Source organism: Condylura cristata, unplaced genomic scaffold (genome assembly GCF_000260355.1).
Source record: "Condylura cristata isolate star-nosed mole 26May11 unplaced genomic scaffold, ConCri1.0 scaffold00020, whole genome shotgun sequence".
Taxonomy (NCBI): Eukaryota; Metazoa; Chordata; class Mammalia; order Eulipotyphla; family Talpidae; genus Condylura; species Condylura cristata.
The window spans coordinates 1,992,113-2,008,667 of NW_004567121.1; the positions used below are offsets into that span (position 1 = coordinate 1,992,113).

The following is a 16,555-nucleotide window of genomic DNA, read 5'->3' on the forward strand; positions in this document are numbered from 1 at the left end:
GAGAGTTCCTTTTTCTCCACATTCTCGCCAACATTTGTTGTTGCTAGTTGTTTGAAGATGTGCCATTCTCACTGGGGTGAGGTGGTATCTCATTATGGGTTTAATTTGCACCACAGTCCACATTTTGACGGCCTCACTGCTGAGTCTAGAGCAGGCACCACATTTGAACTGCCTCCATGCATGCCAACCCCATCTCAACTGAACAGACTTACATGGAGCTTCGTCCCTGTGTCTGACTCAGTGCTGGGCGCTGGGATGAGATGAGGAAGAGGACCAACGGCTCCCCCAGCTGCATCCTGATTGAGCCTATGATGCCATTCTCCCCCACCCAAGAAAACACTGGCAAACTCATGACCTTCACAACCTCAAGTTGAAACTCAGCTAACTCAGCAGCCCCAGCATGTAGTACCCAAGCTACTAAGTATTCGCTGACCATATGGAGCTGCCCCTGTCCCAGTGAATTCTCTTCTAGATCAATATCTACACAGTAACCTTAACCATACAATACACTGTGACCAACCTTCCATAACTGGGACCACTTCCATCCATTTAAAGGTCCATCACAATCAAAAGCAGCACGTGGGTACACCGAGGCAGTCCTCTCAGAGCAGTTACCAGGAGGAAGGAGCCAGCACGTGATGTAGAATAGTGGTAAGAGCAGTGTGGCAGGGGGCGCAGAGTAAAGAAACTCAGCAACTCACTGAGTTTTCATAATGCTCCCAGAAGGGGGCAACTTTTTGCCTCGTTTTTGAGGAAGAGAAATAAAGTTCAGAGAAATTGAAATTAGGCCCCAGGTCCACTGCACCTCGTGTCACACCACCCATGAAAGCAACAGACTGAATCTATCTCTAGAGGGGTAGGGGGCACCACCAGGTTTTCTCCCTACCCAGCGTTGGGAGCATCCTGACAGCAGGGAGAGTCACATGACTCGCCCTACCCCCAGTATGTCTCCCACACAGAGTTCCTCACCTCAGTGACCTATCCAAGCACACAGCAGAGTTCCCAAAAGCAGGTGAGACAAACAAGCCACCCATTCATTTCACCCAAAGGACTGAGTGCAACAATAGCTGTTCCCACAGGTCGGGGCTTTCATAGCCTGACGCGGGGCCAGAATGTCCCAACAACACCTGGGTCCAGACCTGGCGGGGGGTTTCTCCCTCCCACATGCCTGTAGGGGCAGCTCAGGAGTCCCGACCTCAGCTCAACCTCCATCCAGGCCTCTCAGGAAGGCCCTTGAGTGTCACTGGTGCCCCCAGCAATGCACACCCATGCCACAAGCATGGGCCTCCTTCCCAAGTGCAGCACATGACCACAGAGTCTCCTCGCTGTGCTGCCGGCCAGTGCACACATGTGAGGCCAAGCTGAAGACTAGCACCATGGGAAAGGGGCCTCGCAGGTTCAGGATGAAGATGCAACACATGGGCTTCTCCCAGCCCACCTGGAAATGAGCTGACGGTGGACATGTGAACACAAGAACAAAATGCATCGAGCACTTCGCTTATCTCTACTAACAGCCACAGCAGGGGCTTTCTATGTGAATTCCCATTCACTCCTCAGACCTTGAACACACACCAGTAAAGACGCCAGCAGAGGCCCTGGCTGCACAGAGCTCCTAGGCCAGCAAAGGAGATAGAAGCTGCCTCTCACACCATTCGTTAACTGTCAATGTAATAAAGGCTGGACAGGGACAGGTGGCATGCATGGGAACAGGGACCATAGGCAGGCTGTGGTCTTTCTGAAGAAGGGACACTTGCTTGAGCTCTGAAGTATACATGAAAACGACCCGTGCAGGGGCTTCCCTGGTGTACAAGGGTACTATGATGCACTGGTGGCACAGTTTGGTACTGGTGGCACAGTGCTATGATGCTATCTGCAGCCACCGCACCAGAAATTCCATCCCCAGCCAGGGAGGTGACCCACATGGCACAGCAGATCTCTCCTGTCTCGCCTGCTGCTCCCCCCAGCAGTGTGTTTCAGTAGATCTGTCTGTTCTTTTTCTCACTCTGTCTCTGGTGAATCTTCTCACCCATCCCTGCCCTCCCGCACCTCTGGCCTGCACCCCAATTCTTGTATGCATAAATAAATAAATCTTAAAAAAAAAAAACCCTTGCAAAGGTGGGCAAGGCTGGCTCAGCAGTGCAGCAGCCAGTGAGAGGGCGAGAGGCCCTTGCCGTAAGAAAAAGCAGGGCCTTGGCCAGGAGCGCGACGGAAATGAGGCGGAGGCGGACGGGGACAAAGGGAAAAGGGGGCGGGTGAGAGGTCACACAGGTGCCAAGACAGAAGGGAACATGGATTTGATCCTGGGAGCTGGGATGCCACGGAAGGTGACAGAGGGTCTTGTCTTGTGCTGGGCATTCAGCATGGCACCCACCTGTTCTGGGCAGGGCTTCTCTAGGTGCAGGCCCCCCCACACCAATCACATGGGCACCACCTGGGAACTTAATAGAATTGCAGCTTTTCCCACCCGTGCCCTCCCCTGCCAGCCCCTGAGTCAGAAACCCTGGAGATGAGACAAAGCTACTTTAACACCTGCTTTTAAAGATTAGAGACTCTCTGGACAGAGGGCACCTGCTGATCTTTTGCAAAAATACTTAGACTTCCAGACAAAGTTAACCTGAAACAATGGGCTAGACCATTACATTTCACAATCCCTCTTCCTTCACCCTCAAGCTCAGAGTGACCCCCCCTACCTCCTTCCTCCTTCTGAAAGGGCTGCCCAGCCCCCCGCCCCTTTAGCCTGCCCCTACTCAGACCCCAACTCCCAGCCCTGCCAAACATCTTCGTTTCCTTTTCCTTTTGTTCCCGTTAATCATTTAATTTGGCATGGCATTCTGGACACAAGTTAGAGGACGGCTAACATGGCAAGCCTTTAAGAGAAAATCTAAAAGTACTGAGAAACATTATGAAAATGAGAGATAAGCATGAAAAATAAGACATCTGGGCAAAGTTTAAAAGGACCAGGCATGCTCAGCCTTGAGCGAATGTCACCATGGGGAGCCGTGGTGACAGTTTCCTAATGCATAAGGAATGCACGCAGGAGAAAGGGATCCGTTTTTCCACTCATCAGCGAGAGCAGAACAAGCAGGGCCGTCTTAGGTTTCAGCCGAGAAAACATCTGTCATGTGTTTGAGCCGTAAGAGAGGAGCCGCCAAGGGGAGCTGCTGAGATCATCCTCGCCTGAGCGACAAGCTCTCGATGAGATCACACTGGCCGGGTCGCTGTCCACCGGGGTCAGCCACATCGGGGCTGCCGGGGCCAGCCGAGTCTCCCTGTCAGCTGGCAGCCTGACTCCTGCCAGGGCGTGTGCCAATTCAGAGCACAATGCGCCTCCCCTGAACACTTCAGCTCCCGTCACCTGGAGACCCAAGTGCAGGCGTCTGTCCCATGGAGAAGCTCACTTACTGCTTTCCGACAGCCAGCTCCCATGTTCCCCGCAGCAGCAGCCAGCGTATCAGTAACAGCTCAGAAATACAGAGCACCTGCTCTGTGCCAGCTGCACCCGCACTCGGGCCGCACCCCCATCACAAGGCCCACTGTACACATGAAGAAACCGGGCAGAGGACATGAGCCGCCATCGGCCCCGGGGCTGCTCATGACCTGACTGAGATTCCAGCCTGGGGCTTCCTGACTTCGGAGGCCACAATCCCTACTGTCAGGAACAAAATTATGTGTACGACACCTGACAAGGAACGGATCCAGCTCTGCTCCCCAAGGCCCTCCAAAGTCAGCAGGACGCAGACCCCTCCCTAAAGTGTAGTAAAGATCCCCCATTCTGTCTCCTCTCTCTACACCCTACCCCACTACTTCTAATCTGTGATTTATTCTTTAATTTTTAAACTTACTTTTTTTAAATTTATTTATTTTTACGAGGTAATTTGGGGGTATCCCCATCAGGTGTTACCACCGTAGTACACTACCACCAACTCACCCATATTCCACCACCACAGACCATTGTGCTTCCACTTACACCCACCCACCCACCCCCCCGTTCTTCAGTCCTATAGTCAGCATCAAAGGTTAAGTTTTTCATTTAAAGAATTATGTATTTGGGCATTCAGAACTGGGGTACAGGCCAGAGGTACAGGGGCAGTGGAGGATTCACCAGAGAAAGAGTGGGGAGCAGAAGAGGCAGACTGAACTACACTGCTGAGGGGAGCAGCAGGCAAGACAGGAGAGGTCTGCCCTGCCAGGTAGGTCACCTCCCTGGCCGGGAATTGAATTCACACTGCAGTGGCTGTGACAGCTTCATAGTGCTGTGCTTTAACTCGTTGTGCCACCAGGAGGGCCCCTCAAGAGTTAGTTTTTCAGCTTGTCTCTAACTGACTATTCCCTTACTTTATATTCCCCATACCAGTGACCACATAAATAACTCCTCACAGCTGCAAGAATGACCCATTTTAACATCTATGCTGGAAGCCCCTCCCCACACTGTCCCATTTACACTGCCCAAGGCTGGCACCTCAGCACCCACCACCAGCCTCTGTGAGCTACCAGGGCTGCTGGCGAGCAAGTGGGCCTCGCTGCACACCCTCCCAACCCCACGTGTCTGCTCTGAGTGCACTTTTATATCCTCCCGGCTGCCATCAGAGACACCGTTGCAGATACTGCACCTGCGACTTCAGATAACTGGGCTCAATGCTGCTCACCCCATCTTCTCTGCCATGCGATTTTCAGTTCATCTGGCCCCCCTCCTTTTGCCTTTTCCTGGAGTCCTGAATTGTCTGAAATAGGTTCTACAGTAGACTTGAAGGAGTCATTCTCCTCAGCCCTGTGACACTGAGCTAGCTCCTGGGCCTCACCCATGCACCTACATCAGACTCCCCTGGGGCTTCATGTGCCCCACGGGTCACAGAAAGGAACAGCTGAGCCACTTCTGACACGGGGTTCAGAACTGGCCACCCACGTTGCCCCCCTCAAACAACCACCAAAAAATAAGGGCATGAGGTCAGTGGCTCGGCCCTGAGTGTAGGCGTCTACAGAGCCACAGCTGCACACTCCAGCGGTCACTGCTTGTAGTCCAGAAGGCTTTCTGCAAAGCAGGGCAGACCCTAGGAAAGGGACTAAAGTAGGATTCCCCTAGTATTCAAACAACTGTGAGCTGACGTCTGGCCTAAAGTCAGGAGAATGGAATTTATTCCTTCTTGATGGGAAAACAGGATTCAAGTCACAAGTTTATATGCACAGGTATCTTAATTTTTCTCCAGCATCACCAAGCTCAATGGAGCTTAAAACAGGCTTTGCCCTCAGGCAAAGAGAAAGAGAGGGTCCAGAGAATGAGAGAGCTGAGCCCTGGGGAGGGGGGCCTTCCAGAATTTGTCTCCCCTGGCTGCTCTTTCCAAACCAATATAGGGGGATATATTCCCAATGTTAGGGGAAGGGGAAGCAGAGAAGTCTCCTGGAAGTCTGATCCAACCCCACAGTTGCACTCCAACCTGTGATGCCAAATGTCACAGCCCAAACAGCCACGTGAGCATCAACGCTCCCCAATAACTCAGCCAAGCCATGAGGCCTTCCCCCACATGAGTCAGCTCCTAGCTGCTCTTCCAGCAGATGTGTTTGTTCTAAACGACCTATTCTCCCGGGGTCATCTTTAAATGGTTCTGTTGCCACACGGTCTATGTTCCACCCACCATAATCAGCAGCACACATCTGGGATGCAGATGGACGGGATCCTGTGGTATGAAGGGGGCAGAAATGTTCCCTGTGAATAGCCAACCGACACTCCCTAGCATCTAATCCGTAATCCTGGCCCCACTACACCCATCACGACTCGAGACGCACAGCTCCTGAAATTGTTACCCACCCCTGGAACAAACAGTAAGACAAATGAAAACCAGCCCTAACTCACATACCTTCATGGCACCCAGAGCTTGGAAAGTCACGGCTAATCTCGTAGGGGTCAGTGACGCCAGCATCGCATTGAATCTTGCACTCTTGTTCTTAATCGGAGAATGGTACTGCCCATCCGGAGCCACAGAACCGAACCTGCGGTGGGGAGAGACAGGAGAAGAGAGAGGCAGAGTTAACAAAAAAGAACGCAGCACCATTAAAACCCAGTCAGGAGGCTCCTGTGTGCACACTTAGAAGTTGCAAGGTTTGTGCGCTCTGCTACCTCCCTCAATAAGACAGAGGAGTTGGGGTGCAGGGGAAGCTGAAAAGGGTTCAGTTCATGAAGAGGAAGAGCAGATTTCCCACCACGACCTGCCTGGGACTCCGGGTGGCCCCTGACAAAGAGAGGAGCGGGGGCCCCCATCATTAAACGAATCAGCCCAGGTGTGCAGGCCAAGTATCAGCGCACCTTCTTGTTATTGAGATAGAATCCACACAGCATAAGCCCCCCCACCTTTATTTAAAGTGAAGAGTTCAATGGCTTTTAGTATATATTCGAGTTGCACAACCATTACCACTATCCTACCCTCCCAAAAAAGAAACTTAATTATTCCCCAGACACTCAGCTACCAGGTCTGGGAAGCATTCAGCACTTCCCACCTCTATGGGTTTGCCTGTTCTGGCCAGTTCACACAGCTGGAATCAGACAATACTTGCCCTTTGAGTCTGCCTTCTCTAAGTGAGCTCACATACTGTTTTCAAGATTCATAGACGTTATACCGTATGTTGGTATTCCACTCCTTTTTATGGAACAGTGATATTCCATTATAGATGAATCATATTTTGGTAATCCATTCAACACCTGAATGTGAGTTGTTCACACTTTTTTGTTTGTTTGTTTTTTGGCTACTATGAATAATTGTGTTGTGAACATTTATATACAAGTTTTTGTGTGAACTTGTTTTTTAAAGATTTATTTGGGCCCTCCCTGGAGGTGCAATGGGTTAAAGCTCAGCACTATGAAGCTATCTGCAGCCACTACAGCATGAGTTCTATCCCCAATCAGGGAACTGACCCACATGGCCCTGCAGACCTCTCCTATCTTGCCCACTGCTTCCCTCAGCAGTGTTCTTCAGTCAATCCACCTGTTCTGGACCCTGCTGTCTCTGGTGAATCCTGTCTCCAACCTCCCCACGCCCCACACACACAAACACACCCCTCTGGCTTGTATGCATAAATAAATAAAAGTCTTTTTTTTTTTAAGATTTATTTTATTTATTTATACATACGAGAACTGGTGTGTAGGCCAGAAGTGCAGGAGAGATAGAGCTAAGAGGATTCACCAGAGACAGAGTGGGGAGCAGAACAGGGGCACTGACTGAGATACACTGCTGAGGGGAGGCGGAGTAGTGAAAGAAAAGGCAGAGAGGTCTGCTGCACCAGGTGGGTTGCAGTGACAGAATAGCTTGAGAGCACTGAGACTTTAACCCCTGCACCACCAGGGAGTTCTTGTGCGAACTTACATTTTCTGGACAGTGTTTTTGTAATACACAGAAGCAGAATGTCTAGATCATATAAAAAAGTTTAAGTACTTGAAGAACTGACAAATTCTTTTTTAAATCAGCAACAAGATTTTACATTCCCATTAGTAACAAATGAGGATTCCAATTTCTCCACATTTTCATCAACACTGTTATCCTCTCTTTTATTCTAGCCATCCTAGTGGGTGCAAAGTAATATTCCTCCATCATTTAAATTTTCTTTTCATTTTCCTTGAGTCACAATTTTTTGCATTTTAATGAAGTCCGATTTGTCTTTTTGCTTTGGTGCCTGTACTTTTGCTATCTCATCTAATATCACTGCTGATGCCAAAGTCACAAAGACTTACAACTGTGCTTTCTTCTTAAGCATTTATAATCATAGTTCTTACACTTAGATCTGAGATCCATTTTGAGTTAATGTCCATGTATGATATGAAGTAAAGATCCAACTTCTTACTTTTGCATCTCCAAGCCCACTTGTTCTAGCACCATTTGTAAAAAAGACAAAGTTTCACCCATTAAATTGTCTTATCATCCTTGTTGATGACCATACTTACGTAAGAATTTATTTCTAGACTCTCCAGTCCATTCTATGGTCCATACCTCTACCCTCTGCCAATAACAAATGTCTTGACTACTACAGATTTGTAGTCAGTTTTCAAATCAAAAGTGAATTCTATTTTGTTCTTCTTTAACAAGACTGTTTCAGTTACTTTGAGTAGCTTGCATTTCCATATGAATTTTAAAATCAATGTCTCAATCTCTGCAGAATTTTGAGACATTGCATTGAATCTGTGCATCTGTTTACTGGCCCATTTAAAAAAAAAGTTTATATATGCATGCAGAACTGGGGTAGAGGACAGAGGTGCAGGAGCGGCGAGAGGATTCACCAGAGAAAGATTGGGGAACAGAACAGGCAGAATGATGAAGTACACTGCTGAGGGGAGCAGCAGGCGAGACAGGAGAAGTCTGCCGTACAATGTGGGTCACCCCCCTGGCCAGGGATCGAACTTGTGCAGAAGTGGCTGGCCCATTTTTGATCAAGGGATGAAACAACTTCTCAAAAGCTAGACTCCACCCTCAAAGCATCTGTGTTGCCACTGCTGTTCTCTAGCACCTGAGGTGGTGAGGACAGCTTTAATAACAATTGAATGACTTTAAAATCAAAACCTTCCTATCAAGAAACCCTCCAAACCCATGTCCTCATATCTTCTATATATCATGTAGCTCACTATCATTTTCCTTCCTGGTTGAATCTGACTTTCTAATCTCCAGTGCATTGGAGGGATGCTAAGCCAGTGGGCCCAGCTTCTGAGAGGATTGACCAGGCTGCTAAGATCTCATTAGGGCAGAGGAAATGCACATCTCTGCCTCTCTTCCATCTCCCACATCTCCCAGAATGGAGTGAGGCTGATAAATGACCGGGAAATATGCAGACACCTCTGGGGAAGGTTGGTGGTACTCAGACCTGCTGTCTTGGACACTGGGAGTCCCTAAGGGAGCCTCAGGGCATCACCACCTACCAGGATAACGACAAAATTGCTTTGCTGTTCCCATTTTATTTCCTGCCAACTCACAGGAGGGGTAAGTTAGCAAACAGAATGTGGTCCATTTTTACTTTGTTTCCCACACATTTTTCTTAAACTTTTGGCATCCACATTTCACTGCTGGCAAGGACTGGCAAGCAACTAAAAGGCATAAAGTGTTAAAAGAAAATTCTGCAGGAAAGCGCAAAGACAGCTGATTATATATAGCCTGATTGCTTGCTTTTTCACAGATTAAAATGTGACTGTGGTTCAGGACTTTTATTGGAGACATGAAATACTGCTGAGAAAATTAAAGGTAATTGGTGTTTCTTAGCCTCTGCAAAGAACTCCTATCCCCAGAATGCTCCAGAAGAAGCAACCTTCGTCTCACTGTTTAACCTGCCTTGACCTCACAGAGGAATGCTGGGAAATGATACTGAGCGCCTCTGACACTATCTGTGCAAGTAGTACTGGTTATAACAGCCTTCATCCTAAACGGTGGCCCCTTATCTCCTGACACCACAAAGGAGGCAATAACACCACAGTCATTGGTTTATAGTAGCAAACAAAATTTCAAAGGAAACAACCTAAATTCCCAATAATGAGAGACTAATTAAATATAGACCACTTATGTAACGGTCTGCTATGGCAATATTAATAATGCATATATTCCATTGTTGAATAAAATCATTTGATATATTAAGCTAAAATTACATCATAAAAATAGGATTTATAAGTGTTTGAGTAAAATTCAAATGTATCTATCTCAGAGAAAAGTGATCACAGAGAAAAGTGTAGTGGTGTCTACAATGAGGTGGAATGAATATATCTGAGTGATAGCATTTGGGCCATTTTAATTTTTTTCTGTTTGCTTATCTGCATTTTCCAATAAGTTGTCAATATCTGTGTAGAAATGGTTAGGAAAAGACAACCTGGTCATGCAGCCCAAGAGATCCAAGACAGACCTGGGCTGGGAAAGCCATGAGATCATACACACAGGAAATCTGACTTAAAGAGACAAGTACTCACTTATCCAGCAGGTTCTCCCTTGGAATCCGGACCTTGTCAAATATTAAAATTCCATTATCCACACCATGCAGACCTAGAGAAAGAGAAATGAAATGGAGCTGCAGGGGGCAAATCTGTGCTAACACCAGAAATATGGCCCCTGCTACTTCCCAGGTCTGCCTCCACTAGAAAGCAAAGTCCTTGCTGTACTTCCAGGATGGCTGATACTTCTCTATTTGGCCTGAAAGTGTGGGAGCAGGGCATGCTGCTTGTTTGTTTCCTCGAAATGCCGTGACTTCTGTGTAGCCTGCATGTTCAGGGCTCAGATGGGGCCTTCAGAAAAGACATATCTGCCTGGCCAAGCAGTTCCTGGGACCAGAGAGTTCTAGGCAGTGGGAAGGAAGTCAAGCTAGACATAGAGAAGGCAGAAAAGTTGGTTACTCTTTGAATAATGTAGAACTCAAACTCCTCCTCCCTCCCAGTACTTATTCCCAGGACAAGGATGAATTTTTCAAGGCAAATGCCTAAAAGACAAGTGAAAATGGCCACAAGGACAGCAGTGAGGAATTGAGCTGGCTCATGCCCCAGAGGGTTCCTGAAATCTGCCAGACCCGGTTCCTATGACACCTATCAGAGTTTGGGGTCTACTTTCTTGTTCGCCTCACACTTGGGGAGATTTAATCTGAGGGGAAAGACCTTTATTTACCATGTGTCTTTATTTAGATCATCACCCCTTGACAAGGACACACTTGCATTTCGGAGCTTACAAGGAAACCAAAGAGCTTTCTGAAGTTGCCAGTGTTTTAAATGTCTGGCGCCACTTCACAAGAGCTGTGCCCACCTCTCTGCTTCAGCCGCACTTGACATGCAAGGTGCTCTCAAGCAGCTGGGGCCTGGGAAGACCTGAGAGCCATATTAAACACTCACCAAGCCACCTGCAGCCAGGGCACTAGTCCTCCACCCAGCCATCACCTTCCCCTTCTTGCCCTGCTCTTCTTTTTTTTTTTTTTCCTTCCTTCTTCCACCTGTTTCTTTGGCTTGGCTTGGCTTTACTTTGACTGGGGATCATAGGTAGAACCTTCCGGTATGACCTGCTCCTAGCCAGTTTATGGGTTAAATTGTGTCACCCCAAAATTCATACACTGAATCCCTGTTCCCTAATGCTTGTGAATGTGACTTTAATTGAAGATAGGATCTTTATAGGGGTAATCAAACAAATAAGGACATGAGTGTGGACCCTAATCCAATGAGAAGTATCCTTATAAAAGGGGGATATTATGGGCACAGACATGCAGACAGGGAGACAGCCACACATGCATGAAGGCGGTTACCTACAAGCTAGTGTGTGAGGCTTGAACAGATCCTTCCTCACGGCCCTCACAATGAGCCCACCCTGCTGACACTTTGTTCGTGGACCTCCAGGACTGAGACAACAAATTTGCTGTTTAAGCCAGTCTGGGCTACCACAGCTCTAATAAGCCAGCACACTGATTCCACCCTTCAAACTCATCAAGGGCCTCATGGATACAAACACCAGGCTGATGCAAGGGAGAGCACCTCTATCTGCCCCCTGAGAGCCCTCAGTTCAAGAGGAGAAGGGGGAGTAAACAACAGAGGGCAAAACCGCCTCATTGCTAGGAAATACAAGAAGCTGGGAGGAAAGAAGGCCAACGCATGTTTGTAAAGGCAATCTGCAACATTCTCTAACAGTTCTGTATAAAAGACGCTAATCAGGCTTTAGAATCAGAGCTGTTCTCTAGAGTTGTTTGCAATGCCTTCACTGCTTTGGCAAGTTGGGTGAGCCTCTCCCTGAGTGGGGAAGAGAGCAGGCTGGAAGTGCAAACCAGGACAGAAGGGTTGCCTGGGGACACACCTTCTTTGTGCATCATATCAATGGCTGTCACTCCTGGGTACAAGTTGCCATTTTCATCCCGGACAGGAACAATGAAACAGTGGGGTCCTGAAGAAGACAAAGAGACATTTACTAAACTCTTTTTTAAAATACGTAATTAAAGCTTTATGCATTCCCTAGAACAGTACAGATTCATTTTGATCCTGAAATATGTTCAGTCCTATGATTGTGCACTGCACATAATAGTGTTAATGTGAAAACATAACAAGAAATTGTATTTGCCATATAGCTTTAGGAGCTAGAGTTAGTACTGAATATTTTTACAGACTGAAAACAACTCTGTAGAGTGCGTTTTCAGGGTTAAGTACTCACTGGAAAAAAGAAATAGTAAAGAGAATTATTCTAGGTGTCTGTCACGACAAACCTTGAGATCTTCCATTAGTGATGAGCTGGGCAAAGACCGCAGCATAGTTTCCATGCATTGCATTCCCGATGTACATCTTCTCAGCATTTGCACACGGTGTGTCGATTACAAACTCCTACACAGAAATAGCAGGTTGACTGGGTGTTTCCCTTCTTATGGCTCATTTCAACTCAAGGCACTGAGTTGCTTCCAAGTTGTGCAGCAGGACACACCCAGGAGCTTTCACAGCAAAGGAGCAGGCAAAACTCATCCAGCTCCACCTTGTGAGGTCAACAACACTGCTCACCTCCACTGTCATCTCAATTCACACAGAGTTCACCTGCCCAACTCTGGAAATGACTGGAATTAAAGTGCTCTGTCAACAAATAATCCAATCAGGAAAAAAAGTGACAATTTAATGGATAAGAGAGATCTGCCAATGCCTTCCTGGTTTCTCCTTTACAATTTGAGCTATATGACGGAGCTTGTCGGATTTAATGTATAGTCTTTCTCTAACTATCAACTTCATTCTTTCTAAACTACTTCACCCTGAGGGTTTCACTTTTAAATAATCTAACACCCAAACCCCTAAAATCCCTTGTGACACTGTAACAGGTACAGGTTTCATGGACTCCGCCCCCACTCCAGATACTGGAACTACAAATCCCATCAATACCAAGGAGAAGCACGTTGGGACGTGAGGGCGGAGCTGAGCAGCCAGGTTAGGATAAAACCGGACATGTGAGCTCTGGGGTTCCCTTGGCCTGGTGGTCCGCAGCTGGTCATTTGGCTTTCGATCGGTTGTCAGCATGCTGGTGGTGTCCAAGTCGGCAGAACCAGTAGGACATTCTAGTCAACTTGTATTTCTCTCCCTCTTTCCCTGGGTTGTTCCTTTACCTTTCTCCTTGTAAATAAATCCATTATTGAACCTTTTTGTGTGTGTCCACAGTGTGATTGAATCTTAAGCGCAGGGGTGAGGACCCACAGACAGGCAACCCAATTCACATTGGGGTGCTCTGTAACAATATGTTTTCAGCTCTCCACATACCACTCACTTCTCAACACCCCACCTGTGAGGGGTCCAACAATGATCTTCAGCCCCTAGTAACATAAGCCCACATCTGTCTGCTAGATATTCCCCTTCTGGACAAATCACTGGGTTCCTCACACCTTCCACTGCTGCGTGGCCCTTAAAACACCTTCCTCCACGAGTAAGTCTGTTGTTTAAACAGCTCCCAACTAACCACCGACCCAAACTATATGCTTGAACATGAACAAGATTAACAGGTAGCCACCATCACTCCCCCATGGCTTAGAGCCTCAGCTCATAGAACACTGGTTATTCTAAAAAGAAATAACTCATGTAAGCCATTGGATAACTGCATGAGAACCTGCCTCTCCACTTTCCTGATGGATGAATGCAATAATAGAAGATATCCCCCAAAAAAGTTTCATACTTTCAAATCCTTAAACAGTAGCACCAACAAATAATTATCAGTCTTACACGGCATTCCATTTGTCAGCATCATATGACCAAAGGTTCTGGTTCAAAATAGCTGGAAACTGACACTGGTCAGGGTTTCTGTTTTTCAGCCTCTGCTCAAGCCTGGGTCTGCATTTTCTTCCCTCTGGAACAGAAGTGCTCCCCTTTTCTATTCAGTTCTCCCTAATCCTGCTCACCACGTGTGTTCCCCTTAGACCTCTGGTCATGGAGGGAGTGGCTAAAACTGCCAGCACTGAAAGCAGAGCACGAGGGAGAGGCCAGGGAGTGCAGAGGAGTGGGCAGAAGAACAGAACCACTAATGTAATGAGAGCTGACATTATCGAAGATGTGGCTGAGCTAAACCAACAAGCTATTGATCACGTAAAGATTATTTCAGATACCAGATTTTAAAGTGTATGGACTCTACTTTGCTGCTGGCCAAGAAATACAGTGCTGGAGCCTAAGAAAACATTCTCTGACATATGTTTGCACAGGGAAACTTAACATGTGCAAGAGCTTTTGTAAATGGACAAGTGGAATCTTTTTTAAGAGTAGTCTCTGGAGACTGCCCTTGTCTTATCAGCTCAGCCAGGACTTCTCAAAGAAAGGAGTTATTTGAGGCTAAGGTGCAATAGAAAAACAACAACAACAACAAAATAACCCATGTGACTAGGGGATGCTTATAACCTCAAGGGAAGGAAGGAAAGTAACAGAGAAACATCGGTCTGGCAGCAGAGATGTAGTGGAGCAGGGAAAAGACAGGAGACCCTCGTCTCTGTAAACATCTGATACACTCTGGGAAAGGAGGCTTGTCACTTCTGGCAAAAACACTTGATTTGGAAAGTTTGCATCAGCCAAAATGCTGGCATTAAAGCTGGATCTAAATAATGCACACCATGTGTGTCGGTTCCTATTATAATTATTTGTTGAAGGCCAGCAAAACGGTCAGGGCTGTAAGCACTCAAAAAAGATGGCTTTGGCCAGAGAGCTCTTAGCCTCATTTATTTTTGCTATTTAACAAAGTGTGAAAATAGAACTCTCTCCTACCTCTCACTCTCCATACCACTACCAAAGCCACCCTCCAAAAATTAAGTAAAACAACTAACCCACAGGAATGAATAACTAAAGAACGTAAGCGATTAAAACAGTCCTTGAGGGAAAGAGGGCTCATTTGATATGCTCAACATTTTAGCAGGGAAATGAAGGGGAAAACACAGAAACCAATGAAGGAGAAATCCATCCCTGCTATGTCAGTCCTCTGCGGCTGAGCTTACGACAGGCTCGTTCTCTCTGTCACCCCCATGGGACGCAGAGCGTTCACTAGAGTCTCCTCATCATTATGACTTCAACTTTGCAACTCCCCAGCAGAAAGTGCCAGCTGCTGAGGCTTACCAGGAAGCTAAATCACTTATGCTGTTTGGGGAAAATGGGCCCAACACAGGGAAATGATTTGGGGAGGAGGAGAGGGGAGGAATAATTATAAAGAGAAACAAATAAACAAGAACTGCGCATGATGTTTCTTTCCTTTCAAGACAGCAAGGTGACCACCATATCATAGCTTAGGGAGAAAAAAACTGGCCCACCAAAAGATGTCCAAAAGACCCAAATGATGTCCATCCACATCCATCAGTGAATAAGGCTAAGCTGTTTAGGGCAAGCACTCTTGAACTTAAGACCCTCTCATTAACTGCATGGTCAGAGTGGGTAAGCCCACTGTGAGCCTCAGACTCCCCACTAAAATAGAGGTGATAACATCTCCCTAAAAGATTATAGAACATTCAACACAATGTTACACGCCAAGGGCTTAGCCTGTACACAAGTGCTCAGTGAACGGTAGTGGTTTCTGTGATGCTTATGAGATTGTTTTTGTAAGGAAACACGGGCTCCTACGCAGAGGCATGCACATGGAGCCCGGCACATAGCGAGCACTTGATAAGTGGCAGTCCTTATTCTTGTTCTTACCATGACCCTGGACGTCACAGGCTACTAGTGAGCTATCCTCGGGGCTAGAGGAAAGGCAGGACTCAACCAGTACAGCCCTCACCCTCACCTGTCTTCTAGACACTGACCCCCTCCTACTGGCAGGGAAACTTGCTAACAAAAATCCAGATTCTACAGGACAAACTTGGCAAAAATGAACAATAAAATGAATGACCAGATACATTCACAGCGGCACTCACACACACACTTGCACACTCGTGTTTACAAAATGGCTTTCAAGAAAGAACTTCACATTTTATTTATTCCTTTGTAGTTCTTAGGACCACTGAAGAGCAAGCAAGAGACTATGAAGGAGAAACATCTAGAAGGGAGTAGGAGTCAAAGTTGATGGGGCTCCTACTGCAGGCTGTGACCCATTAGTGGGCAGTGAGATTCTGTTCAAGTATCTCCACCAAGATTTTAATTAATTTTAATTAATGGGAATGGAAGGGAAACTATTGGAGTTCCTCACATATATCGTAAAGGTAGTAAAAGACCTCTGTGAAATTTCTGGTTTGGTAGTCATGTAATGGCAGCACAGTGTCGGCTGGTGTAAGACTGATGAAGCCAAGCATGTGTCCACCTCCACTCAAACACTTCGACCTTTCTTCTGAACCTAAGCACTTCTGGTCAGAGGGTGTGAAGCTGGACTTGAAGAGGGGAGCCTGGTTCTGCCAGTGTCCTGACCCACAAAGGATGGAAAGAATCCTTACCTGTGCAGAAAGATCAAAGGTGGCCTCTGTCTGGATCCCTCTCACGTTACTCCCATGGCCCCTCTCTGTCATCGCAAACATCCCAGTGAATTTCTGCTCCTAGAATTCACCAGATGTTGGAAGAGAATTAGCTAGTCAGATGGTTGCTCTAACTAGAGATCATTAAGAATGTTGGTGACTTGGCCCTCCCTGGTGGCGCAGCGGGTTAAAGCACTGCACT

The 16,555-nt window shown here is 47.0% G+C and overlaps 1 protein-coding gene across 4 annotated transcripts in view; it reads right to left on the minus strand.

Moving 5' to 3' along the window:
• Positions 1 to 16,555, minus strand: part of ACOXL (acyl-CoA oxidase-like) — a 269,242-nt gene that overhangs the window by 219,324 nt on the left and 33,363 nt on the right. For all 4 annotated transcript variants that reach the window (XM_012727649.1, XM_012727648.1, XM_012727647.1 and 1 more), the window contains exons 5-9: positions 16,336 to 16,434; positions 12,181 to 12,295; positions 11,778 to 11,864; positions 9,926 to 9,998; positions 5,853 to 5,985 (exon numbers count right to left, since the gene is read on the minus strand). In XM_012727649.1, the coding sequence (XP_012583103.1) occupies positions 5,853 to 5,985; positions 9,926 to 9,998; positions 11,778 to 11,864; positions 12,181 to 12,295; positions 16,336 to 16,434 (507 nt within the window). The remainder of the gene's footprint in view (positions 1 to 5,852; positions 5,986 to 9,925; positions 9,999 to 11,777; positions 11,865 to 12,180; positions 12,296 to 16,335; positions 16,435 to 16,555) is intronic.